We start from the raw sequence: 27,417 nt of genomic DNA on the forward strand, positions 1-27,417 counted from the left end.
TATGCTCTCAACTCTAAATTACTTATTCACGGGAGACAAATGCTCCTGGATCAATTCAGAGCACTGATCTCTCTCAGTGGGCCCATGAGAACTCTATTCCCAGGGCACAACAAGAAAGCAATCTGCAGATTACCGGATAGAAATGACTAGAGAGATCTGAAAACCAGCCAAATGAAAAACCTGCAAAATTGTTCTCACAATCTCACTCAGATAAATCTAAGGAAATTAAATGCCTTTTTTGCATGTATGAAACAGATGTTTAGATTCTACCTTTAGAGAAAGCATGTTGTTTGTCCAATGTTTGTAATGATTTTATATTCATCAGTTAACGCTTTTTTCCCCCGACTCTCTTTTACCATCACATATATCTATAAATTTGCATGAACTTTCAAGTTTTAGAATTTAAAAAAAATCTCCATAATTAAACACACAAAACTAGTAATTCTTATGGAATGTAAGCTTGGAGTTCTCATGGAATGAAGATTTTTCCTGCTTGATTCTCTTCTACATCTGGCACTGTTGGTCACTCCCTTTGTCTTAAAACTATCTCCTCCCTTAAAATATGGGTTCTGCGCATCCTGCTTCTCCTTCCCCTGACCACTGACTCTTTGTTTTCTTCATTTGTTGTCTTCTTCTGCCACATACTTAAACAGTCGTGACCCTCTGTCCGTTCCTTCCTTTTTCCTACCTCTCCCTTTCCTTCCCTTCTCTTTTCTTTTCCTTTTTTTTTTTTTTTTTTTTGTTGGGGGGAGGTGGTCATCTTTTTCATCCTAATTTCCCCCTACAATATTTCCTTCCATGGTGAGATTGTTATATTAGGTAATAATTCCACAGTTGATTTCTCTAGTCCTGATCAAAAAAGAGGGGTATGCAAAGTCATTTAATCAAAATTGAAATGTGCATGGAGGGATTTGTTACCCACAAGTCAGATCCTAATTAGGACAAGAAACAGAGTGGAGAGACTTTTGAAATGTCACACAGTGTCCTCCTTTGGTCCAGCTCTACTTAAATCAGCATTTGCCAAGTTTTCCAGATAACTTGGTTGGGCAAGATGGTCCTTGAAAAAAAGAGTCCAATGGTCAAATTAATTTGGAAAAAAACACATGTCATATCCCCATTACAAATTTTATTAAACATTAAATCATAAGGACTGAAAAATCTTAGAAGAAATAAGTTTATTTGTATTTAACCCAATATTTTACAAACTGATTTGGCCATGAAACCTTTTTTTAAGTCAACTGATCAGGATGAACGTCTTGTAACTCCTCTGCCTAATAATCCAGTGGCACTAGATTGTGTGCCAGACAATGTCCATACTCCTTGACAGAACACAGAGGGATTTTTAGCAATTCTGAAACCAACTGTTTATGCATTCTTTTCCCATTGCCTCCTCTTCACCCCACCTTCCCCCAGTGTACCTAATACTTGAATAATCACCAAATTATTCGAAATCTGGAAGATACCCACTTATGCCTTTTTTTCCTTTCTATGGCCAGTGTGCTCTCATAACTCTTTTTTTCTTTTTTTTTGGATTATTCACAGATGTGCAACTTTAAAAAAGATTTGCTTCATCACTTTCCCCTTTATCCAAGTGAGTCATTTGTTTCCCACTCTGTGTTTGCATATCACTTCGTAAATATCTCTAGAGATATACAAATTCCGCTGAACCTACAGCACCTAGTAAATTGCAAACCTACACTGTGAAATAAGGTAGGATGAGCCACACAATGTGACTTCTGAGCACAAAAAAATGTAGCTGTTCTGAATTGAGATATGCTTTATGCAAAACTATGCATTTGATTTTGAAGACCGAAGACCAAAAAAATGGAACAAATTATTTATTTAATTGTATATTGAAATGGTAATATTTTAGATGTATTTGGTTAACTTTGCCTATTTATTTCACTTTTTATGTGACTACTAAAAATTTTTTAATTACATATATGCTCACATTTGTGAGTGACATTGTTCCATTAGATGGCATTGTTCTACAGGGCGAACTCCCTCTCTTATCATCACAGCTCCTAGCTGTTACTTACGATTGTCCCTTAGTAAATGTTTCTTGAATAAATGCAATTCGTTAGCAAGGTAAACACAAAGTTAGAGAAGGTCCTGAAATTCTGAACATTTTGTAACATTTTCTTATGAAGAATAAATGTGAATATTCCATAAACATTGTCCACATATTGCACATTGAATACAATATGGCTTTGATCTAAGCTATCATCCTTTACTTAGCTATTTTAGTGAAAGCCCCAGAAAATTATTCCCTTATAGAGTATATCCTAGCCATCAAAGTTCACCACATGTTAATATTAGTTGAAAAAGCATACCTCTAAACAATATTAGGAGTATTATGAATATGGTATCCTAATTGTACAATTTCTAATGTGAAGGATTTTTTTCCTAGACTATTCAATCAAATGTCTACCCTTCAGACCTAGTATCCTTTTAAACAGAAAAGGAACGGAAAGCAAAAGCTCAAGATCATACTAACTCTTACAGATAAACCCTCTGCCAGTCTAAGTTGATATGCACATAAAACCACATCAGAGCCTCTGCAACTTCCCATGGAAACAGTGCTACTGTACTTTGATGAACGCAGTGAAAGAATCTCAGTCATAAGGCACCCCAAATTCCTCTAACACTTCTAGACACAGGATTTCTTGCATGAATCACTTTGAAGGCACAATCCTTGACAGAAATGCAATAGAAAACTCTGGTCTAAGACTGGACAGAAAAGTAAACCCATGTAAGTTTTAGTCTTAGCTGAATCTCTCTGTGCAACCTTGGGTGGGTTGCTTACTGTCTATATCTTTGGATATGCCAGAGCTAAAGAAATAATTCATAAAACTTCTGTATATAGTAATTGGAACAATCTGATGCTGAGGATGATCTCAGTATTTTAAACCATATCAAAATTGTTTTCATGAATGCACAAGACAGTATGTTCCTCTTCTTCAGCTAAAAATCCAATGGTTGATTAAGCAACAGATGAATATTTCATTTACAGAAGATTTAATAGGTAGAAAAATATTCTGTAAATTATTTGCTTTGTTTCTAGGTTTTATCCAGGTATATCCATGCATATCCATGTCTTCTCCATGTATAACAGAATATAAATTTCTGTTCATGCCATTTTTGCTGTTTTGCTGTTAATGTGGGGAAATAAGCAGAATAAGTCAGTGTTCATAGAATGGCTTCACTTGAATTTAAAAGCAGAGTTTTTGTCTGTTTTAAGCTATGTCCTCTCATGTGTTTTAAATATTTCATTTTATAAAAACTAATTATGAGATAAATGTGTTTTTTAAAAATAAAACTGGTTTTTCCCTAATTGAACAATCAACAATCCTGCACTTGGGAGATCATATGGACATATGGACATAACCAAAGATTGCTACTATCATGACTATGAGTATCTATGTTGAGGGAATCAAAGCTCATATGAAGTTTAGCAAGAGTGACGAATCCTCTATGAAAATCTAATTTGCTTATACAAATTTTTTGGAAAAGAGACATACAGTCTCTTTTACATACAGAAAAAGTATAGATTCACATTCTGTACTATACTGATATTCTCATACATTCTTCTCAGTTTAGTCTAATATAAAGAATGAAGAAGGAGAAGGAAACCAGAATAAATATGATGATTTCTTTTTATGCATGAAGTTGTTCTATAAAAGGAAGCTAAATCTGATGAAATATGTTTTATTCCCAGATTTATTTGTTTCAGTCATGAAGTTATAAATTCAGGTTTATACATTATAAGAAGAAATGATCACACATGGACATTGTATTAGTTTCCGAAAGCTGCTATAACAAAATTTCCACAAACTCAATGGCTTATAACAACAGAAATTTGTTCTTACACAGCTCGAGAGGCCCAATTCTTAAATCATTTTTTGGGATGACTTAAGGTGCCAGCAGAGCTGTGCTCCTTCTGGGGGCTCTAGGGGAGAATCTGTTCCTTGTCTCCTCTAGCTTCTGGTGGCTCCAACATTCCTTGACTTGTGGCCACATCACTCCAACCTCTGCCTCTGTGGTCATATTGCTGGCCTCTTCTGTCTACGAAATTTCCCTCTACCTTCCTCTTAAAAGACCCTTGTGATTACATATAGGGCCCATTCTGATAATCCAGGATAATCTCCCTATTAAGATCCTTAACTTAATCACACCTGCAAAGACATTTTTTCCTTATAAGGTAGCATTTGCTGGTTCTAAGGAATTAGAAACTGATAATTGGGTGGTCATAATTCAGCCTACCATAGATATTAAATGTTTCTTTAAGAAAGCTGAGACACTCACTTCCCAACCTCTTTGTCAAATACCAACTTCTATGAGACTGTATACAAAACCCATATCCAGAATTTGAATATAAGCATTTTTAACATCTAAGTTTCTAATGCTTTCCTAGTCATTGCCATTCAACCGATATTTAATGAGCACTTACTATGCATCAAGCACTGTTAATACTATAGAATTTACAAAAATATTTACCTAAGTACATTGGAATCTTTGCTTTAAAAGCCAACAGACAAAAAATCAAACATTAACTGAGCTGTTACAGATTCTGAAAAATTGACTTTTGGATAGAGCTTAAAGTAAACATGTTTTGGGACGCCTGGGTGGCTCAGTTGGTTAAGTGTCTGCCTCCGGTTCAGGTCATGATTCCAGGGTCCTGGGATCGAGTACTGCATCGGGCTCCCTGCTCAGCAGGGAGTCTGCTTCTCTCTCTGCCTGCCACTCCCCCTGTTTGTGCACGCTCTCACTCTCTCTTTCTGGCAAATAAATAAAACAAAATCTTAAGAAAAATAAAGTAAACACGTTTTGATTTTTTATCATAGGATCAATCTGAGGCTTAATTTTAAAGCTGAAAGCACTGCCCTTCATTATATACACTGCATTGTATAATATATTACAGAATTGCATTCTGAAAAGACACCTATTCACAGAAAAGCATTCATTAAATTATCCCTGTGTTAAATTCTCTAGAATATAATAGATGCTAAAAGGGAGTTTTGCTTAGTCAATATTTCTCTAATATTGTGGTTGGAGCTATAAAACTAATTCATGCATTTATTCAGCAAATATTTCTTAAAAGTCTTTACTATGACAGGTACTGGCTAGATGCTGGGCTGACAACCATACCCTCAGAGGCTTGGGGTGAGTGGAGGAGAAGGAAGGCAGGGGACTGCAGTACAGAGGACTCAATGCTCCACAACACGAGGCAAGGACAAGGTATGGAGGGTATAGTGGAGTAACATACATCTCTGTCTTGGGGGTCAGGGATGACTTCTGTGAAGAAGTCCATCAAGCTGAGACCTGAAGGAACAGCAGGGATAATGCAGGTAAGGAACCAGAGAAGAAGAATGTAACAGGGTGTGAGAAAAGGGGACTAGGTTACTGGAACCCAGAGGTATTTAAGAATGGCTGAAACTCAGTGTGGGAGGGAGGGTAGAGGTGAAGACATGAAGACAGAAAATATGTGGAAAAGTTTGTTGCATTAGAGAAAGATTAAAAAGTACAATTGTCCAAGACTTGATAATCATAAACTGTGACAAGAGTTAGTGAGAAGAGAGGTAAAAAATGACAGCAGGATTTCAAATCTGGACAAAGTGGTAGATGGTATTCAGTTCACAGAGGAAGGACACAGGTGGAGGGGTGCTTTGGGGGTGAGGATGGGGTATGGGTGTTGAATTCAGTGTTGCCTTTAAGTTTTCTGTGGGGACTCAACACAGAGATGCTCAGAACACTGATGGACATATGCATCAACAGAAGCCCCAGAAACTTCTGGGCTGGACGTATTTGCACATTGATGTTGTAAAACATAGAGGAGCTGGCAAAGATGACGTTCACAAGGATACATTCATCCTGACTACAACCCAGGCAGCAAAATGATTTATTACCTATTGCCTCAGGATACCATGTTTGAAGTTTTATTCATTAGACATTTGATTGAATATCCTAGGAAAAAATTCTTCATATTAGAAACTGTACAAATGGAATACCATTCTCATGATATTCCTAATATCATTTAAACATATGCTTTTTCAACTATTAACGTGGTGAACCTTTACCTGCTGTGATGGAGTTTTTTCCGGGGTTTCCAATAAAATAGCACAGTAATGACAGTTTACACCAAAGTCACTTGGTTTTCAATATGTAACATGCATATACTGTTTATGGAATATTCACATGTATTATATTCAAGATAATCTACAGCTCCAGAATTTCAGGACCTTCTCTAACTTTGTGTCTACTTTACTGATGGATAACTCTATTAAGGCATTAATTATTGTTTAGATGGTACATTTCCATACTATAAAATAAGGGAGGGTGAACCAGCAAGAAGTATGTATGCAGATGGAAAGGGTAAATACATGCACTTGATTGTCTCTAAGGCATGGAAATAGAGGAACTGCACAATCCATCTTCCTCCATATTTTCCCTTCCATCTACTTCATTCATTTTGCTCATTACTGGGGCCACTTCTTGCTTGGATTTTATGGCTTCCTAAACCCTCTGTCGTTTTTGTTAGTGAACCGGACAATGACCTCAGTTTTGCCTTTTGCTTTATTGCTTGTGAAAATAGCTCGGTGACTTGATTTCAATAGAAATCATGCCAGAACGTTAAACAATAACCTGATACCCAGAATACACATAGACAATTTTTCCTGTTTACTCTTTAATTTTCCTGCTTCATTCCAAAAAAGTGGTATAAGCCTGGGAAATGAACCACCATTTACATCTGTGGGCACTGGGCACCTAGCACTTAGGTCAGCTGGTCTACGCAGTGGTGAAGGCTTGGCTTCATTTGTGGTGAGCCAACTTCCCTAATGCTCTGCTGTGTCCAAAGCAATGCTACTACACAAATCTCATGGTCTACCAGGATGTGCAAGTCAAAGGAATTGCAGGCTTCCCTCTTCTTTACCCAAATGCAAAAGGGTCTTGGAAACAAAACAAAACAAAACAATGGATATGGGACCCAATGCTCATTTTCATCTTTACCAAGTCAAAGGTGGAGGCCAACGAACATAAAGTTGGAACACATTTGCTCACAGAATTCATCAGAGTGCTATTTACCCTATTATTCTTCTATCAGTTAACTGCTATTCTCTCCTGAGCTTTCTTTCACTCTGAATTAACTATCAAGTGTGACAGTTCTGGCGATGCACTATCCCCGCACTCAATCTCATTTCTGGTCTTCCGTCTTCACCCAATTTAGGTCCATTGTATTTTAACCAGACAATGGAAATGATGACCAAGACCCAGCTTTCCATCCATCTTTCACGGTGTAAACAAAGAAACAATAATAATCATTTCGTCCCCCAAAACCTTCAGTGACCCCACCTTACTGTTACCAAGTTAAATTCAACCTTCTCCTAATACCAGAAACTTTTTTAAAAAAAATTCAATATAGTTAACGTATAGTGTATTATTGGTTTCAGGGATAGAATTTAGTGATTCAACAGTTGCATATAACACCCAGTGCTCATCACATCAAGTGCCCTCATTAATGTCCATCGCCCACTTACTTCATTCCCCCACCCACCTCCCCTCCAGCAACCCTCAGTTTATTCCCTAGAGTTAAAAGTCTCTCTGTTTTTATCTTATTTTTACCAAAGACTTTTACATGTAATGTCTCTAATCTACCTTCTTGACCGTATCTCCTTGGGTCTCATGTACAAGTCACTGGACCACTCACCACCCTCCATACAAGCCATAAACAGTTGACTTGTCTTTGTACTTCCTCTTTCTGCAATTGACTCCCCCAGTTTCTCAGCTTACCCATATCCTACTCTTGCTTCAAGATCCAAATCCAGTGCTACTTCTTCCATAAATCCATTCATGATACACATAACAGAAGTTGCTTGTTGTTTTAATTCATTGTATCTCTACAATGTATGATGTGTACGTGTGTGTGTGTGTGTGTGTGTGTGTGTGTGTGTGTAAATTTAGCAGCCAATCGTGGAATATAACTAATTTGACATTTCCTGTTTTGGCTATTGGTGAGAGGTTTTTGAAGGCCCACGATGGGTGTTATTTATGGTTTTGCTGTAGCGCTGACTGAATCACGCACTGTGGGCAGAACATGCTGGACTGAGTCCCACGGCTAGTAGGGAGCCCAGCTTGTGCCCCAGCATCCCAGCAGCAATGTTCCCCAGACAAGGTCAAATACAATTTGGGGGTGAAATTATACATGGTAGTAATATTTCTAAATTGGGGAATAGATATATCCCTTAGTAGATATAAAAAGTAGCTAACCTTTATTGAGTATTTAGTATTTGCTAAGGACTGTTGTATGCATTTTATATGTATTTTAATATTTAATTTTCATGACCATTTGTATGGTAGATGCTACTGAAATAACCAGTTGACACATAAGAAAACTGAGAAAAGAAGGCACAAAGCAATATATTAATTGCAGAGGCAGGACTTGAACTGAGGCCATCTTACTCTATGGAGCCTGCACCATTCACCAATATATACTGAGGTCTACCAGGAGGGAAACATGAACGGTCCACTTTAAGTATCCCATAGTATATACCTATACCAGTATATTGTATATCTCCACCTCTCTTGGGGCAGAGATCATGCGTTATAGACTGTTTCATCAGTAATGTCCAGCATTGTTCCCTGCTATTTACAAGGGAATTGAAGGCAGAAGAAGTAGGAAAAAAATAGCTAGTACTAACAATAGGTTCACCAAAATGTTGAACCTCAATAATTCTTTTCAACCCAGAAAAAGATCTCATTCACTCACAATTTCACTCTCTTCTTAAACTCAAGGCTATAAATTCTCATTTGCCTTGGAATTTTTCACTGAAAATTAATTTAATACATATTGGAAACATTTAGCTCCTTCATTGCAGCTATATAAAGTAAGCATTGGCTCAGAAAGTGCAGCAACAGGAGAAATCCTTAATCTACACTTAGGGACCACTTGTCAGAAACAGAGTTAAAGTAGATTTGAAACACTTCCAGACCTCCTAGATCCTTAGTGCTATGAAGTTATTCAAATTTTCACTCTTTGACCCATTGCTGTTTAGATTATTTTTTTTAAATAAAAAAAAGAATAATGATTTACAGAGTCTGTACTATGGGGATTTATATATTCTATTTCTTTCATTCCGTACAGTCTAAAATGCACTTCATTAGCATTCGAGGTAAGGCACAGAAGGGTGGTGTGACCAAACGCTGTTACCAACATATCCTTGATTAAAATACCGGTTCAGGGGGGCTCTGAGTGGCTCAGTTGGTTAAGCATCCAACTCTTGATTATGGCTTAGGTCATGAATTCAGGGTCGTGAGATTGAGCCCTACATTGGGCTCCACACTCAGCAGGGTGGTCTGCTTGAGATCCTGTCTCCCTCTCCTTCTGCCCGCCCCTTAAAACAAATAAATAAATCTTTAAAAAAAAAAAAAAAACCACTGGTTCAGGATATGTCCAGGTAGTAGAGAAATCATTAACAAAGAGATCTGAATGAAATAAACACAGGCTATGGAAGGCACAATCCACTAACAGAAATGCTGCTTCTGGATGTAAAGTACTTATTTTTGTTTTAGAAGCAAACTGCAAATATGCTGTCCCGAGTTTTAAATGATCTACTTCATTAGGTTAAGAAATTACTTTCTCATTGCTACCAAGTGGCTCTTCATCAGGGACAGTGTGTCCAATTGCCAAATGTTAAGGTCTAGATGCTTAAACTGCATCTATTGGAGGAAGAAAAATCATTTACGGTTAGAAAGTCTCTGTGACTGTATGGTCATTCAAGGTTTTACGTATGTAGCTCAACAAACAAATATCTCACTGGATAATGACGATGTTTACCAGCTTGAAGCTTCTGACTAAGGCAAATGGGATGAAAATGATGGATTGTACTTTACCACATGGAAATGGACACCTTGGCAACATTTTTAAACATGATTTAGCAAACCAAACATTTTTGTGTTTGGTGTTCATAAATTATCTGAAATATTCTCTGAGTTATAGGTAGATTCTCAATATCTTCAAGCTGAACAGCACACATGAAGACATCTTCTTCAGGCCCAAGCATGGAGGTTGGAGGTGGAAGCTACAGATCTAATAGGTGGTTCCCAGATAGAATGCTGGGGTCCATCCTGGCCTGAAGAGGGTAGGTCGAAAAGAAGCTCATTTGAGTCCCATTGGAAATCATGGGCCATGCACATATAAACTAACAACCCGAAATAGATTGGTATGTCAGAAAATCACAACCCCCATAATAATATTTTTGACATTTTTTTTGTTCTTATTTCTGCCTTTCCAAAACTGGGACTCACAAAATATGAATTTATGAATTCATTATGAATTTCTTCTTTATCCTTTAAAATTTATTTATTTTTTTATTATTTTTATTTTTTTTAAATTTTTTTTTAAAGATTTTATTTATTTATTAGAGAGAGAGAATGAGAGATAGAGAGCACAAGAGGGAAGAGGGTCAGAGGGAGAAGCAGACTCCCCGCCAAGCAGGGAGCCCGATGTGGGACTCGATCCCGGGACTCCAGGATCATGACCTGAGCCGAAGGCAGTCGCTTAACCAACTGAGCCACCCAGGCACCCTATCCTTTAAAATTTAGAAGAATTTTTTTTTTATTATGTCCTTTTGCCTTCCACTTAGGGTACAAAGCGCTCTCACAGAGAACACTTTAACCTTAGAAAAGCCATTGCTTTTAATATAAGCTGAGTGGAAGCTGCACAACCATTATTCAGACTGGCATTTACATCACTTCTCTGTCTACAGCCCTGGTGTGCCGCAAGCTCGATTTTTCAAGGAGCTACTACAGATGTTCACTTTCAGATTGAGTTATTTGAATGAGGTAGTTGTAACAGATACAGTCTCACTGAGTCGATCCCTGAAAGGGGCAAGATAGTCTTCTCTGCTATCCCCTTTCTGAGATCTTATCCACGCAGCATCTGACTATCATGCTAATTTGGAGGATCATCCAAAATTTTGCATCTGTGCCATACTGAGAGGAGACTGTGGACCTATGCTTTGCTTTGCATTGGGGAAATGTTGATGAGACTATGCAGAAATCCCTTATTTCCTAAAGAAAATAACTTAAAAAAATAAGAATGTGTAGGTGGGTATAAATCATATTAGAGTTTAGAGCACAGATTTGGGGAAAAGTTAAGGAAAGACATCAGGCACTAGCTATCCTTGCATACTGCCAGACCACAAAAAAGGGAGAACAAGTACATATCTCCAGTGAGAAACTCTGAAGGACAGACACAAAGCAGAGGTGACATTGAGCCTCGGAAGGGCAATCCTGTGCTCGGTAGTCTAAATCTTGACCTGTCAAACTATTACAAGAAAGTAATTAGATCTGCTATCCAGGGATGAGTAGTGACTTTTTTTTCCTCTTATGGTTTATAGGCAGCTATAGTTGAATTTATGCCTAAAACCTCTAATTGCTTTCTCTACGGTGAAAATAGAAAGATTTTTACAAATTCTTTTTTACTACAGAGTCTCCTGACCAAATGTGAGTTACATAAAGGCACTGTGTTTCTTAAAATGTGTTTTGTCCCTTTAGCAAGCATAATAAACATGAGAATCACAGGGGGAGTTGATGAAACTCAGATTTCTGGGTCCTGCTGCTACAAAGCTAATCTAGTAGGGAATGTGGGTGCCTAGAGGTGGCTGGGGATGGGGCTTTTAGTTTCCACCATCCACATCAGCTTTGCCTTATCTCCCCAGTAAAATAATTACTTAAAATACAAACCTTACATGTATTTTGAAAAGTGAAATGTTAGACAATTTTGCTTTTTTATTAAAATGAAACAGAATCTATGCAAAAACGGTGTGCACGCTCTGCAATCTCAGCTTAAAGACCCTTTACCAGTTCCATCCCTCATCTCACCAGGTGGCTGACGCTTCGCCCCTCCTACACAGAAATTCTACAGTGGCCCATGTGAGCGGGTCTGGTGCAGGGCCCAGATACCCACATTTATAAGAAACCCTAGGTAATTCTGAGGCAGTCTGTTACTCATTCTAACGTTTTATCAGTTCAGCGGCAGCCACCTGCCAAGCATGAAATGTTGAAAAACACAGCTGCCATTCAGTTTATGAAAATATGATTTTTAAAAACAGAATTGAATAGCAGCATCCCTCTCTCCCGCAAAAGGTGCGAGCCTGGTACTAAGGGTGTGAAGCTGCAGGAGAAACGCTGAAGTCCAACCGTTATACAAATACCCCATCATCACTTGAGGAGAAAGCAAGGCATGCTTTCATCTTGGACCAGAAAGTGTGCCATCTATATGTGTACAGAAAAAGGCAAATAATTTAAATATTCTGTGTGGACATAGAACAGACAAGTTATTTTTTGGCCAAGGAGTACACTGAAATACGGAAGCCACTTGGACAATACTTGAAAAGCCACAGATTTCTCAATAGAGATACTTTTGCAGACACAGAACTAACGAAATTCCTCACTTCTACCACTGCTTTCCTCAGCACCTCCAGTAGCTGGTCCTGAAATCCTTCCTTGTACACATTCTCGACCACATACTAGATCAAGGTATTTGCCAGTCCCATCGGGCCAGTGTTTCCTTCTGTGCAATAGTTTATCTACAGAAGGCAGCCAACAGCTGTCTGTTGTCCTCTATGTCTGTCCTTTTTGAGTGATCGTGTGGTCTGCAAAAAAGTTCATCTCTTCTGGCCTGCAGTGGTCCCTGACCCTATGCCTTCGCTGAGAAGCAGCCATCTACCCACCTTCCACGGTGTCTCGGTGAATCAGAATGACTCTCTGCTTTGGCTGCATGCACATATCACTCTCCCTTCTCATTCTACCACCCTGATGTAGCCAGTCCCGAAACCCAGCCAAGCTTCTGCTTCTCGGAGGAGGCTGGCTCCTGATTCTTAGAGTTTGGCTAAAAGACAGGTTACTCGGAATTAGGACAGTGCCGAGAACTTAAGTATCACATTGTTCCAGAAAGTCTGTATTTCTGGAGTTGACTCCTGCTGAGTTTGAAGCCCAAAGTCACGAAGACCTTTGGACATCTATATTAGTTGGCTCAGGGTGCCATAAAAAAATATAGACTGGGTGACTTATACAACAGAAATTAATTTTCTCATAGTTCTGGAAAGGCTGGAAAGTCCGAGATCAAGGTTCCAGCTGGGTTTGGTTTCTATTGAGGGCTTTTTTCCTGGCTTGTAGACAGCCACCTTCTCACGAAGTCCTCATGTGGTCTTTCCTCTGAATGTGCCCAGGGAGAGAATGAGCTCTCTGGTGGCTCTTTGTACAAGGCCACTAATCCCATTGGACCAGGGCCCTCCCCGATGACCTCATTTAACCTTATATACTCCCTTAGAGACCCAGCTCCACATAGAACCACACTGGGGGTTAGAGCTTCAACATATGAATTCTGGGGGACACAGCTGTTCAGTCCATAACAACATCCTGAAATAAAAGTGTCCCGGGACCACAGAAAGAGGAACTCCACCAATTCTGGCCTTACTCATTTCTAATTCTCTTGCCCTTGCTTGTGGGTCTGTTCCCAGAACCCCAGTGCTTCCTATTGCCAAATCTGCAAGACTTCTGGTAACAGATACAAACTACTTACATCTTCTTATTTCTCCTCAGAAAATACCCGGGAATTTGTTTTCAGTTTCTAATTATTGTAGTGTTAGCTAAACAGTTGCTAATAACCTAAAAATGTGTTGATTAATTAGATTGGGATATCTACTAGTCTTAATATCACTGCAGCATTTAAGCCAAAAGTCACTAAAATCCTTTTCTGCTCTCCTTTCACTGCCATATTCCATAATTTGATATTAACTCAGGTTTATTCTCAGGAATGTCAGAGATATTAAGAGATCTGTGGTTTCTATGTTTTAGGACGGCATTGATAAATCCTTCAACAAACAATTTAAACAGATATTCTTTTTTTTTTCAAAGATTTTATTTATTTAATTGACAGAGAGAGAGAGATACAGAGACAGAGAGAGAGGGAACACAAGTGGGGGGAGTGGGAGAGGGAGAAGCAGGCTCCCCGCCGAGCAGGGAGCCCGATGCGGGGCTCGATCCCAGGACCCCGGGATCATGACCTGAGCCGAAGGCAGTCGCTTAACCAACTGAGCCACCCAGGCGCCCTAAACAGATATTCTTAAAACAGCAATTTTATGAACAATCGCCCCTACCTGAAACTCGGAAAGATAAGAAATTTTGAAACAAAAATAATGAAAAAACCTTTATACCTTTTACTCTTAAGATTTTCATCTTGTTTGATAAATATATAAGATCATATTGCATGAAAAGAAATACATGTACTGCGCGAATTTACTCCTTATCAATTCTTGCCAGTAAGAATTTTAAATATTAATGGTGTCTGAAAGGGTAATACATGCACATTGTAAAGATCTGAAATGCAAAATGATTGTGAAAATTATATCCCCTTCATATTCCTGGTCTCCAGCAATCCACCAATCCTCCTCTTTAAGGATAAGTACTATTAATAGTTTCTTGTATGTCCTTCCAGATTTTTCTATGCACTTGAAAGCATATATATGTTCTTCCAAATCATCTCAGTGGTAGCTTATGTATGTATAAATACATACCAGTAAATATATACATGCATACACATACATTTGTTGTGTGGCACTTTTCTGCACCTTGCTTTTTTCACTAAGTCATGGAGAATGGTCTCATTCTGTTCAAAGACTCCATGGTCCTCCATTCCATGGGTACACAATCCTTAAGTTCACCTGTCCTAACCTGAACATTCTTACTGATAGATATTCAGGTTGTTTCCAATCTTTAGCAATCGATATCCTTATACATTAGTTTACCCACATGGGATTGCACCTACATGACCCATTTTTAGAACTAGAAATGACAGTGTCAGTTATACATTATATATATATATATATATATAAAGATTTTATTTATTTCTTTGACAGAGAAAGAGACAGCGAGAGAGGGAACACAAGCGGGGGAGTGGGAGGGGGAGAAGCAGGCTTCCCACCGAGCAGGGAGCCCGATGCGGGGCTTGATCCCAGGACCCTGGGATCATGACCTGAGCCGAAGGCAGACGCTTAACAACTGAGATACCCAGGCGCCCCTACATTTTATATTTTAATAGAAAATAACACCAGCAATTCTTGAGAGTACCTTTTTCTCCATATCCTAAAAAAAAAAAAAACCAAAAACGTTTTGATTTCTCTAACTTGCTCTTTAAAAAATCTTTCTAAACCACATGAGTGGAAATAATATACCATTATAGCTTTAATTTGCATTTCTCTTATTAGCAGTGAGATGACATATTGTTCCATGTTGAGCAGCCACTTGTATTTCCCTTTTTAAAAATAACTTTTTTTATTTTAAAATAGGTTTCAACTTAGAGAAAAGTTGCAAAGGTAGTACAGAGTCTTTCAATATCCTGGACACCCTGTTTCCCATACCATTAACACCTATTAGTATGGAATGTTTGTCAAAATTAATGGAACAGTGATCCATAATTACCACCAAAAGTATTAAAGTAAACATACTCATATTTCCTTAGTTTTATGTAATGTCCTTTTTCTGTTCCAGGTTCCCACCCAGGTTACCACATTATATTTTGTTGTCATGTCTCCTTAGGCTCCTTTTGGCTTTGACAGTTTCTCAGACTTTCCTTTGCTTTTGATGACCTTGTCAGTTTTGAGAGGTACTGGTTGGGTATCTGGAAGTCAGGTGTGGTTTTCTCTGGCTTCTTTTAAGATTCTTTCTTTGCTTTTATCCCCCCAGTTTAAAAAATATATGCCTAAGTGTGTTACTTTGTTTTCCTGGTTGGTGTTTGCTGAGTTCCTGGCTGGATGATTGTCACTGATTTTGGGGAGTTCTTCACCACTCTTATTTCAAATATTTCTTCTTTCCTACTCTTTCTTCTCCTGTGATATTCCAATTATGTATATGTTACATCTTTTATTATTGTCCCATAGTTCTTGGATGTTTGATTTTTTTTTCCCCATTCTTCCTTCCCTTCAAATTTCCATTTTAGAAGTTTCTCAGTCTTTAAAGGGCCTATGTCCTTGGGCTGTGACCTTCAAAGTGTTTTTCTAGCGGAATAGTGTCCCCCCCACCCTCCCGCCCTGGCTGTAGCATTCTCAGTCTATTTCCTGGAAGCCCTGAGTCCTGTTGACCATGTATTGTTATTGTTATCTTCCTCTATGTGAGGCAGGAAGGTTCCAGGCAGCTCTAGAGGAAACACAAAAGCATCTTCTAGCTAGGCTAAGGCCCTAGGAAAAAATCTTTCCCTGAAGATTAGGCCTTTGTTTTGGAGAAAGTTCTATATGTATTCCACAATGATTACTCTTCCTTTCTCCCAGCAGAGCTATGAGGGGACCCTTTTCAGATCTTCACTCTGGGCCCCTGCTGGGGCTCCTGGAAGTCAAGCCCATAAAAGCTTAAGGGCCTCCTTAAGACCAGAGACTCCAGGAGTTTCTTACTCTTAGGCTAATGCACACTCCAAATCTTGAAATTACCATTTAAATGTTATTACCAACTCCTGCTGCCGGTGGCTTCTGCTCAGATGCCTATTATATCTCTTTGGATACACCTGTGTCTCCAGATTCTAGGGACGGTGGTTTGTCCTGTAAGCTCAGCTCTCTGATGGGTCCATTGAAGGTTACTGATTTTCAGCTTAGGTAGCTTTTTCTTGTTGTTAGACTGAGAATGACAAGTTCTAGGATCTTTGTAATGGGGAGCTGAAATCAGAAGTTCCTGTAATTCCTTTTTAATAAACTGCCTTTGCTCATTGCCTAGTTGCCATATTTATCTTTTCTTACACTAAATCTTTATATATTAAGGAATATAGCCCACTGACTGTCGTGCATGTTGTAAATAGTTTCCTAGGTTTTTATTTCCTTTCTCTTAAATTTTGATGTTTAAATGCCATGAATTTTTAATATATGCAAATTTTAATATACACAGTTTTGTCAATATTTTCTTTTATGGTTTCTGGGTCTTGTGTTATTATTATTATTATATTTTATTTTATTTTATTTTTGAGAGAGAGAGAGAGAGAGAGAAAGATGGAGTCTGTGTAAGAGGGAGAAGGGGCAGAGGGGGAGGAGTGGAGGGAGAGGGCGGAGGTATGAATCTAAGCCTGACTCCACCCTGAGTATGGAGCTCAATGTGGAGCTTAATCTACCATCCTGAGATCATGACCTAAGGCGAAACCAAGAGTCGGACGCTTAACGGAATAACAACCCAGGAGCCCCAGGGTTTTGTATTCTTAGTAAAATATTCCTAATTTCAGGATTACAAAGTAATTCTCTCTAGTTTTCTTCTAGTGTATTTTATATTTATGAGAGAAGAAATCAGGTTAACCCACATAATATATTTCAAATCCTATGAAAAATAAAAGACTTTAGCAACAGCATTTTATATCAGTGGGACAAATACAAAAAATAAATGCTGTTAAAATAAACTGGTAGCCATCTGCATTGAAAAGAAGTCAGATTCCTATTTACTTTTTATAATAATAGACATAAGGATTGAAATATGACATTATTTTCATATTAATGAAATTCATATTAATGAATCTACATTAACATTTGGAAAATCAGAAGTAGAAAGATAACCACCATTACAAAACAACCGGCATTGCTTTTCCCTCCATTTCATTTGCATGGTATTTTAAAATAAATCCTATTTTATGTAATTACAATTTTATATCTTGATAATCATCATAAGCATTCTTTCCATGTTAACACACAACCTTATAACTTTAATTTTTAGTTACATAACATCTCATAAGTCTTATTTTTTTTAAAGATTTTTTAAAAATTTATTTATTTGACAGAGAGAGAGAGAGACAGTGAGAGAGGGAACACAAGCAGGGGGAGTGGGAGAGGGAGAAGCAGGCTTCCCGCCGAGCAGGGAGCCCGATACGGGGCTCGATCCCAGGACCCTGGGACCATGGCCTGAGCTGAAGGCAGACAACTTAACGACTGAGTCACCTAAGCGCCCCTCATAAGTCTTATTTTTTAAATTGTATACAAGTTAGGAATACTCAATAATTTCCAAATTGTATAATCAGTTTTATTCAATTTTACTTAATGCTAAAAAAATAGGTTTTAAAACTTCCTCAAAATAATCTCTAATTATTGAGAACTGGAAAGGTAAAAAGAGAATAGTAAACACTACTTACAAGAGTGCACTGGTGTAAAGTTTGGGGGAGTAGCTGTGTTTTGAGTGCATTTTGGAGGAAACTGATAACTTACTTAGAGAATTACTACTTCAAAGAAAAAAAAAAACAGGAGGAAAATAAAAGTCAGAGCTGAGCTCAATGACTAAAACTTCAGAAATAGTAAACCCATAAATGGTAACTCTTACCCTGTTTATATTTTAACCACAATTAAAAAATGTTAAAGAGTTTTTACTCTTTAACACTTATGTAATCCTTTTTTTTTTTTTGCAAAATCTAGTTTTCTGAATTCTCCTAATTTCCTGTTTTTCTACAGTAATCTAAAAGTGCTATGGGTTTTCTCTGTACGTTATTAACTAAAATCATGTTTGCTTTTTAAAGTAGCTGCGGAAATTGACAATAAACCAATTAAAAAGTGTTTTTTTAATCTTTGCCTTCAGCAGAAACCTCTCATTTGAACAATAATCCAAGCAGATTAAATGAAAATATCCCTGTAGCCCCCCAGCTAGTCAGACCAACAATGTAATCTTAACCGACCATAACCACATTAGAAATAGCCAACAAAACATTTAGAATTTTTATTTTTTTAATACTATGTTTCAGCCCCAGAGCTGTATCAGTTGAAATGAGAACAGCATTTTGAGCTGTTTTCACAGTACACCTACTGGTTTTCTGTGAAGTACTAAAGAATAAGAAAAGATCCTGAAAATAATGGTGAGCATTGAAATAACGGGTACCCATAAAGAAATCTGTCTCCTAATTCAAAGGCAAAGCATCATAAATTTAACTAGATAAATATTTAATTTTGTATTTGTGGTTGTGTCTCTTCAATACATTTTCAAGTTGGTTATTAGCAATTAAGTGAATCTAAAATCTATAAAAGGCAATCTGGATGCTGCTGAGGGGGGGGGGGATGTCCATCAGTTAAGCCATAACTAACTTTATGCTTTGATGACTTGTCCTTCAAGTTCTTGTCACACAAAGGGTTAGAATACGAAGCATGATATGTGTGGCCCGCTGATTATAATAATGACTGTTATCCAGTTATAGCCCTATCATACCACAATTAGAGAAACATTTCAAGATTCTTCTGCCATGCAATTACAAAATTGTTAAATTCTGTGAGACAATCAGAGTCACAGAATGTCAGCATTGGGAGGTTTTTAGAGGAGATTCTGCACTGCAGTTCGAGATGACAGATATGCCTATGCTGATAAAGAGGACATCCCAAGTCATCTAGACCTTTATACCTCCCACCCAGGAATGGATGAGCCAGTCTTTAAAAGGATTGGTTAGAGATAGTGACAAGTTAAGTCCCTAAACATTCTCTGAGATATGGATAATGTCATCAAAGAAAACAAGACAAACTAATAAGCAAGCACAGCTTTATGGAAGAAGTATTTTGAAAAGGATAAAAGAGGAAAATTAACATATATAAAAGTACAGTAATAATAATATATGCTATTAATTAGCATTTTCTATGAAATAGGTATCAATAACAGATGATTAGTTAACTTACTTTTGAACAAAAATCTTTCTGAGCGAGGTACTTTTATTACGCTATTTTGTAGATTGGAAAATCAAGACAAGAGAGAGAGAGAAAAAGTAATTTGCTAAAGATTACAACAGCTATGACTAGTTTGACTTAAGGACCTATATATTCTGATCTGATTCTATTTATCTTAACCTAGATGCCAGACTGCTTCTCCAAAAAACTGAATTTCAATTGCTGGCTTCCGTAGGAGTTAAGGGGGCTTTTCTGAATTTATTCCTGAACTGGCTAGGGTCCAAAGTCAGACCTGAAGGGCTTAGTATTTTTTCCCCTTCTTTTCCAGGATCAGACAATGTTAGAGCAGCTGTGTGAACTGCTTCTTTATTGACCTAGACTCCCTTTGTTTTCAATCGGGTGATATATTTGAGCATCTGTGCAATATTGTTATTTTTCTGAATTATTGATGAAGTGACTGGGACAGGGTGCAAGCAAAATATTTGTTGCCAATGTCTCAAATAAAGCCTGGATTCCTGGGAGGACAAATGGTGCTTTCCAGAGGCAAATGCTTCTGGGTGAATGTCTAAGCACTAGTGATGGGTAGACTCCTCTACGGCTGTCATGGCAAAGGAAGGTGCTAAATCTGGAGAATGTGATTTTCACCCAGACTCTCATCCTGGCTGATCAGCATTCCCCATTCCTATCCCCAGTCATGACTTAACTACCATGCATTAATGGTCCTCTCATTTTTGTTCTTCTAGAATTTTCTTCTTTTGTTCTGCCCATGTTTCTGCCTCTCGTATTTTTCTTGCTCATTCCTATTGACTTGAGTCTATTTCCTGGGTGGCCCCTCTCCTATTGCTCTAATCTCCATCCACACTTACCCCTGGCCCCAAGGACTCAGTGCTAACGGAATATGATGTGTTGATACACAGAAGAAACAAAGGGTCTTGAGAACATGCAGTTCATAAAGCCACGGCGAAAAGAAATGTAGCAATGTTGGTGAATCCACCAAATTTCCTTCTGGACACTAGACAGTTTGGGGAATAGTCAATCATCTAGGAGGACTGCTAAAATGAACTCTCTCAGGTTTTCAGAGGTACTTCAGAGAATCATTTAGATACAGCAAAGCAGACATCACAAAACTTATCATTCTGTCCAGGCATCCTTGAGACCTTGTTTGTTACTTTAAATTAGTGAACCGAATGGGATGCCTTTATTTTGTCCTGCATCTATCCCTTCAGTACCTTCCCTTCATGCATCAAATCTCCAGAGACCCATAGCTTCTGCTTTCTCTTAATAACAACAACAATGGGAGTAGGAACAATAATAATAAAAGACAAAATAACTCCCCTCACTTTTTCACTAGATTCAGAAAGTTAATGGATGCATTCTGTCCTGTTCTATGAGGTTATACACTTGAAAGACAACGGACTTGGTATTTATAAATCAATCATCATGAGTAATAACTAACTCTCTTCCACTCTTAAAAAGCCTGTTATAACTGTTATTAATCAAGTCCCTCTAAAAAGCATGAAATATTACTTGGGACTACAATTAAAATATGACTATTTGAAAGTGAGAACAAAGAAAGAAGTTGGAAGATTTGCTAATACATATCCAGAAAACCCAATCAAAATAATACTCACTACTTTTCTTTTTTTTTTTTTTTAACCTCTCTTATTGGGGACTTAAAGTGAAAGGATTGATTATAGATCAATCTAATGATTGATGATTATAGATGATTATAGATCAAATTTAGGAAATTACTCTAAATTTTAATTTAACATAGCACAATTGCTCAAAGAGTAATGGTTGTTTTTTCTTGGGAGGGGAATGCATAGAGTGGGAGGCGGGGAAAGAAGGAAGGTAAATATTTTACTTTTGTCTTTTTGACTTTTTTAATGCCATGCTCTGATTTTTCATATCTTAAACACTGATGACATATTGAACATTTTATATTTCTTTAGTTAACATGCGGCAAATGAAATAAAATAGATATAATATTCAACACCTTACATGAAAACAGTGCTGTATGTCAGTTACATCAAAAAAACAAAAAAACTGGAAAAAGAAAACAGAGAAGGGTCAATAAACTGCTTTTGTACCCTGAGAAAAAATTCTAAACCTCCAATTAGAAGTTCATGTAGAAGGGAAGGGAGGGCAAATCCCTCCTACAATCAAGGTGAGTAATACCTATTCATCATTACCTTTTTAATTTATGTCATCTTTGATTCTTAATCTTGCATACAACTGCCTGTAATTCCACACACAATTTTAATTGCGAACCAGCATCTGCCTACATACTTAAATTCTGGGGTCAGATTTATCTGGATATTGTCACCCTTTATCTTCCCCATGATTTTGAAAGCATCACTTACCCATCCCCATCTCTTCTCTCATCGTAGTTAGTGTACGTAACCCAGGATGGGCTCATGAAAAAGGTATCATTACAAGTGATGGTCACAAGAATTAAAAATCAAATCCTCACGCTTAAATCTACTTTTTGAAACATTTAAAAGATCACCTAAGCAGCCTAATAATGAAAAAGAACCAATTAGAGTATTCTATAGCAAGAAAATGAAAGCAGTGTGATATCCACTAAGCTGTGTTGTTGCAAACAGCACAGCTTAGTGGTGCCATTTATGGAAATGTTTTCAAGAGAGGCACAGAATACTAGTTTTTTTAATGCCTGGAGTATTTGTATTCTGAAGTATCTTTTAAATAAAAAGATAAATGAATGCTTTCAAATTCTGTTACCAGTGAACCAGAAAATAAGATGGTATTTCCAATTCATTTTGGGCGTTACTTGTATGGATGATTGAAGCTTTTGAAAATTAAAATGCTTAACAAACAAAGATCCATGTTTATAATTTATAAATAAATGGCCAAATACTTAGTTTTTATTTACATTTTTAACTCTAAACTTAAGTCTATTCATAATGAAATATATATATTTAAACACAAAGATGGGTCACAATAAATTATGTAGATGTCTGTAGTTTTAAACTATTTTCTGTTTTGAAATGGTGCTGATCTTAGCAGTAACACAGAACATCTTTAAGGTCATTTCAGTCTTAAAGAAATTTGTGTCTCTGTGAACAGAGAAAGAGAGGAGGGATGGGGGCTGGATTTTAAGGAGGCATGGGAAATGGGAAAACGGTGTGGTAGGAACGAAGGAGATTGTGGTTGAAAATACCCACTTTCACATTTCATTTTCTTTTTCCCCAATCCAATGTAAAAACAAGTTCAGGAGGAATCTGTAGACACAGTCGAAGAGAACTGACAGTCAATAGAATATTCATTTCTGCTTCACAGACACCCATGTGTCCCTCTTTAAAAATCCCAGTCCCCTGTCTGTTTAGAACGGCCTGCAGTCAACTTGACTTAACCTCACTCGCCATTTCTACTTTTCTCCCAAGCCATTCACGGTTAATAACTTTTTCAAGATTCCTAATGTGACGAGCATTTGTCAGATAGGTCCATCTGCCTCTCACACCTAGTCAATCACAGAAGAGATCCATCAAAAGTCTGTTCACAAGTCCCCTTTTAAGCTGTTCTTAGTTTTACTCACCACGTGCCTAGAAACCTCCGCAGCCACAATGATGAAAGAACTCAATGATGTGTCTTGCACTGGCCCTTCTCTCCTTCTTCACTCTACCCGCCCTGGTCAAGTAATTGCAGCCCTTGAGGAGATACCCAAAGCCTTGCTGCTAAGGTGCGTTCTTGGCCTCTACCCGCACCCCCCCAACACACCTTACCCTGATTTCCACTGCCAGCACAGGCCAGATCTGCTCTCTACTCAAAAACCCCTGATACCTGCTGGATATCATGCAAATTTATAATGTTCAAGGTATCTTCCATCCCTCCTTCCATCTCTCCTCACTAGACTCAACTCCAACCCTCCATTCAGGATAAACAGATACACTTGTCAACCCTCCACATATGTTCACTACAGGTTCAGCGCTGTCCCTTAGCTCAGCATCCCCTTGTCTGTACCACCCCACCCCTCTCCATGTCTTTTCCACCTGCCTCTTTGCCTACTAAACTTCTACCCTCCCTTAAGGCCAGTGTGACAAACCTGTTCTTGATTGGCCCAACAGGAATGGTCTCCTCTTGGAGCAAACTTCCGCTCCACCACATTTACAGTGAGTTTCCTCTTACATTTAGTCATATACCCCTTCCTCTTCTTAGATTCTAAGCTTTGGAGCAGGACCCCTACTTTGCATACAGCAAAGTATCACATACTGTGCCTTTCACACAGTAGGGACTCCATCAATACTGACTGAATAAATGAACAATAGAAGTGCAAAGAAGCTATTTATTTAGCTGAAAACTTTTACAGGAGATTTCTGGTTTCATTTTGAAAGAACTCAGGTAAATATCTAAATTATTTCAACTGTGTCTTTTTAAACAGGGTATGGATTTATATATGCAAGTTCCAGGCTAGCATATCTTAAGTAGAGAAAAAAGAAAGCTTCTTTACATTAGTGTTTTCTTCAAAGAAGATAGAGATCATTCAAGACACCAGATTTTTCACTTATTTTGAGGATCTTTTCAAAAGAAAGTGGTACTTTGAAGCAGTAAAGATGATATAGCTATTTGTTTTGTGTGTGTGTTTTTTTTTTTTTTCTACCAACTCAGCTAAGGGAAAGCTTAGTTTATATTGGCTGAATCACTGACATGACTTTTAAGGATAAAACAATTTGAGAAGCTGAAAATCAAAGGTGCCCATATTTTTATCACTGTGTGTATAGATTTTGAAAAATGTGATTAAGAATTCACTTTTTAAAATTCAGTGGAACACTAGTAACCCAAATGTCAGAAAATATGCCATATTATAAAATAACCATGCTTATATCATACTTTAAAGATGCTAGGATGCATGATGTAATTCATGGTGTCAGGGGTGATCTTTCAACCTTAACTTTTTCTTTTTCTCTCATTCCTTCAACACATTAAAGGGCTCTTAAATGCCATGCAATATACTAGCACAGAAATACACAGTGAGCTCAAAAAGACATAGTCCTCGTGTGAATTCTGCTTATATTTAGTCCTTTTTTAAAAGATTTTATTTATTTATTTATTTGCAGGGGGGAGGGTAGAGGGGGAGGGAGAGGGACAAGCAGACTCCATGCAGAGCACAGAGCCTGACCCGGGCCTCAATCTCACAAGCCTGAGATCAGGACCTGGGCTGAAATCAAGAGTTGGATGCTTAACCAACTGAGCCACCCAGATGCCCCATGTTTAGTCCTTTCTTTACACAAAATTTAATAGTTTCAGAACTGAAGCCATTGACATTCTCTAAAACCAGCTCTTCTGCTTGAGTTTGTAATTTTGGCTGACAGCATTATTTCTCCGTTTGAAGCCACAGAATCGCCAAGGCCCTCAATATGTGTCACACAAACTATTGCAATATTCTTCCAATTATGTGTACTAACCCCAGTCTTTTTATACTTGAAGGCATTACACAAATGTCTGGATTCAGCTTCTTAAGCTCATCACTTACCTAAGTAAGGACTAATGACTCCAACTGACTCTTGAGGCAGTATGTAAAATTGTCCCAATCTACTTTTCTCAACTTAATGAGCCATTTTTTTTGTTTTTTTTTGTGTTTTTTGGTTTTTTTTTTTTTTTTGGTAAACCCACCCTCAGCTTCACTCACACTCAATTATTTGGTATCCTAAATACACCGTACTCATTTCTTCTTCTGTATATTTACTCAAGATATTCTTCCATGGGACCTACTCTTCCTTCCCTATACAACCTTTGAGATTGAGATGTCCTTTAAGAAAGAACTTAAACAGGGCACCTGGGTGGCTCAGTTGGTTAAGCGTCTGCCTTCGGCTCAGGTCGTGATCCCCAGTGTCCTGGGATCAAGCCCCGCATCGGGCTTCTTGCTCGGTGGAGAGCCTGCTTCTCCCTCTCCCTCTGCCCGCCTCTCTGCCTACCTGTGCTTTCTATCTTTCTGTCAAATAAATAAATAAAATCTTTAAAAAAAAAGATCTTAATGTAATGCCAAGGCAGAGGTACCTTTATTGACCATTGCTCACAGTAGATACTTAAAAATTTTTATTTGCTTGTTGATATTTCCGGTTACAAAGCTTATCCTGAATCCTACATAATTCTAAGTCTTATATTAAAATATGGCAGTAGTGATCAACATGATTCTCCTACCATTTGGAAGAGCAGTAATGAAACCAGTGAAGGAAAGGGACTCCAGTCTTTCATGCATTAGGCATGGGCACTCTGCAGATTTCCTCCCAATTCTGGATTTCTTTTAACTTACTTCTTTACTTAGGCTTCCAATTTTTATGTTTTTCTGTCGGAATACAGGGATATTCTCTGGCCTTTTGCTTATCTCTGCTAGTAGCACTTAAGGATTACATTTTTTTCTGACTTCTGGGATATACTATAAGGAACAATAATTGCCTTTCTAGGGTTTTGCTAATCTCTAAAGTAACCTCCAAAGGTTGTGCAGAAAAATAAAACTAAAAGATTACAAACTGAATCTCAGTGCTTATTTTTAAAATTCAAATGAGTGCTCAGTCAACATAAGTGGCATTAAAGGTGTTGGGGGAGAATCCAAATAATTAAAGCTAATATACATGAGGTGGGGTATGTCTATATATATTTACATCAATCAATTCTATATATTAAGAGAAAAGAAAAATACTGTAACAACTTCCTTAATCACCTTTTTTGTTTTTTTCTAGGTCTCTTCCCATGTATGCAGTCTTACCATATTACCAAAAATGAATTGAAACATAGCAGGAAAAAGAAGGGGGAAAAAAGTAGAAGGAAAATGGATGAATCTAAGCTGAAAATTATTATAACTACATTTTTTTTTCTTCTGAAAGGTTTTTCCAATAGCTCTACTCTTTCTTAGGTTTTATTTACACCCATGACTTTGTGATAGAAGACAATGGTTTTCCCAATAAGTGTCCCTCTTGAAATGTAAAGTAAATTAAAAATAAGGACTATAGTGAAACTGTAGATTATTTAGGGTGAATGTGTAGAAAACCACTTACCCCCAGTTGCCACAGTGATTTCACGTAGGAAATGGCCATAAAATGGAAAATCGAAGGACAGATTCACTCTCTGCAAGGAACAACAACCAGAAAAGAAAATCAATAATGTGCATAATAGTAAATGTACAATGATAAGTCTTCCACTTAAAAAAAAAAATGATGCTTCTACTTTGTACCACTATGATTGCAGTTGGCTATTCGATCCTGAGTCCTAGCTGGTAATAAAGGATTTCTTTTTTTTCTGGTAATTAAGTGTTCGAAGTATGTGAGAAGAAAAAAAGTTGCACTGTTATGGTCTGTTGGTCTGTTCTTCGCTTACAAAGGAATCTGGAAGTTTCCACTGTGATTCAAGCTACTCTGTCTTAACATCACTATTGCCTTCTAGTTGTCCACTGAGAATCAGTTCAGTTATCATGGTAACCAGTTTATTTCATGGTTCTTTTTAGTTTGATTAGTTTTCTCCAAAATAGAGCATGTGATCTGTCAGGTTTCATTGGATACAACATCAAAAAAATGTTTTTATACAATTTTATACATTCAATTTGTCTTCTGTATATCCCATAATGAAAGGCAGTTTCATGGAACAAAATACCTTGCACTGTGATCAAGACCTGCAGATATTTTTATTTTTGGTGTAATGAGCTCTCCAGATTCAGTTTATTACGTCCACGTTCAAAAGCAGAGTAGAAGAATAAAAAAATGCTGGTTACCGGAGAACTACTTTTCCTTTGCATAGAAGAAAACTGGAG

General features: G+C 37.6%; 1 protein-coding gene across 1 annotated transcript in view; it reads right to left on the reverse strand.

The window, feature by feature from the left end:
• PLXDC2 (plexin domain containing 2) overlaps positions 1-27,417 on the reverse strand; it is a 468,788-nt gene that overhangs the window by 208,829 nt on the left and 232,542 nt on the right. The window contains exon 4 of the mRNA XM_028114162.2: positions 26,669-26,738. Within this exon, the coding sequence (XP_027969963.1) occupies positions 26,669-26,738 (70 nt within the window). The remainder of the gene's footprint in view (positions 1-26,668; positions 26,739-27,417) is intronic.

Source organism: Eumetopias jubatus, unplaced genomic scaffold, assembly GCF_037043125.1.
Source record: "Eumetopias jubatus isolate StellerSeaLion01/CBP00866 unplaced genomic scaffold, mEumJub1_p1.0 scaffold_8, whole genome shotgun sequence".
NCBI lineage: Eukaryota > Metazoa > Chordata > Mammalia > Carnivora > Otariidae > Eumetopias > Eumetopias jubatus.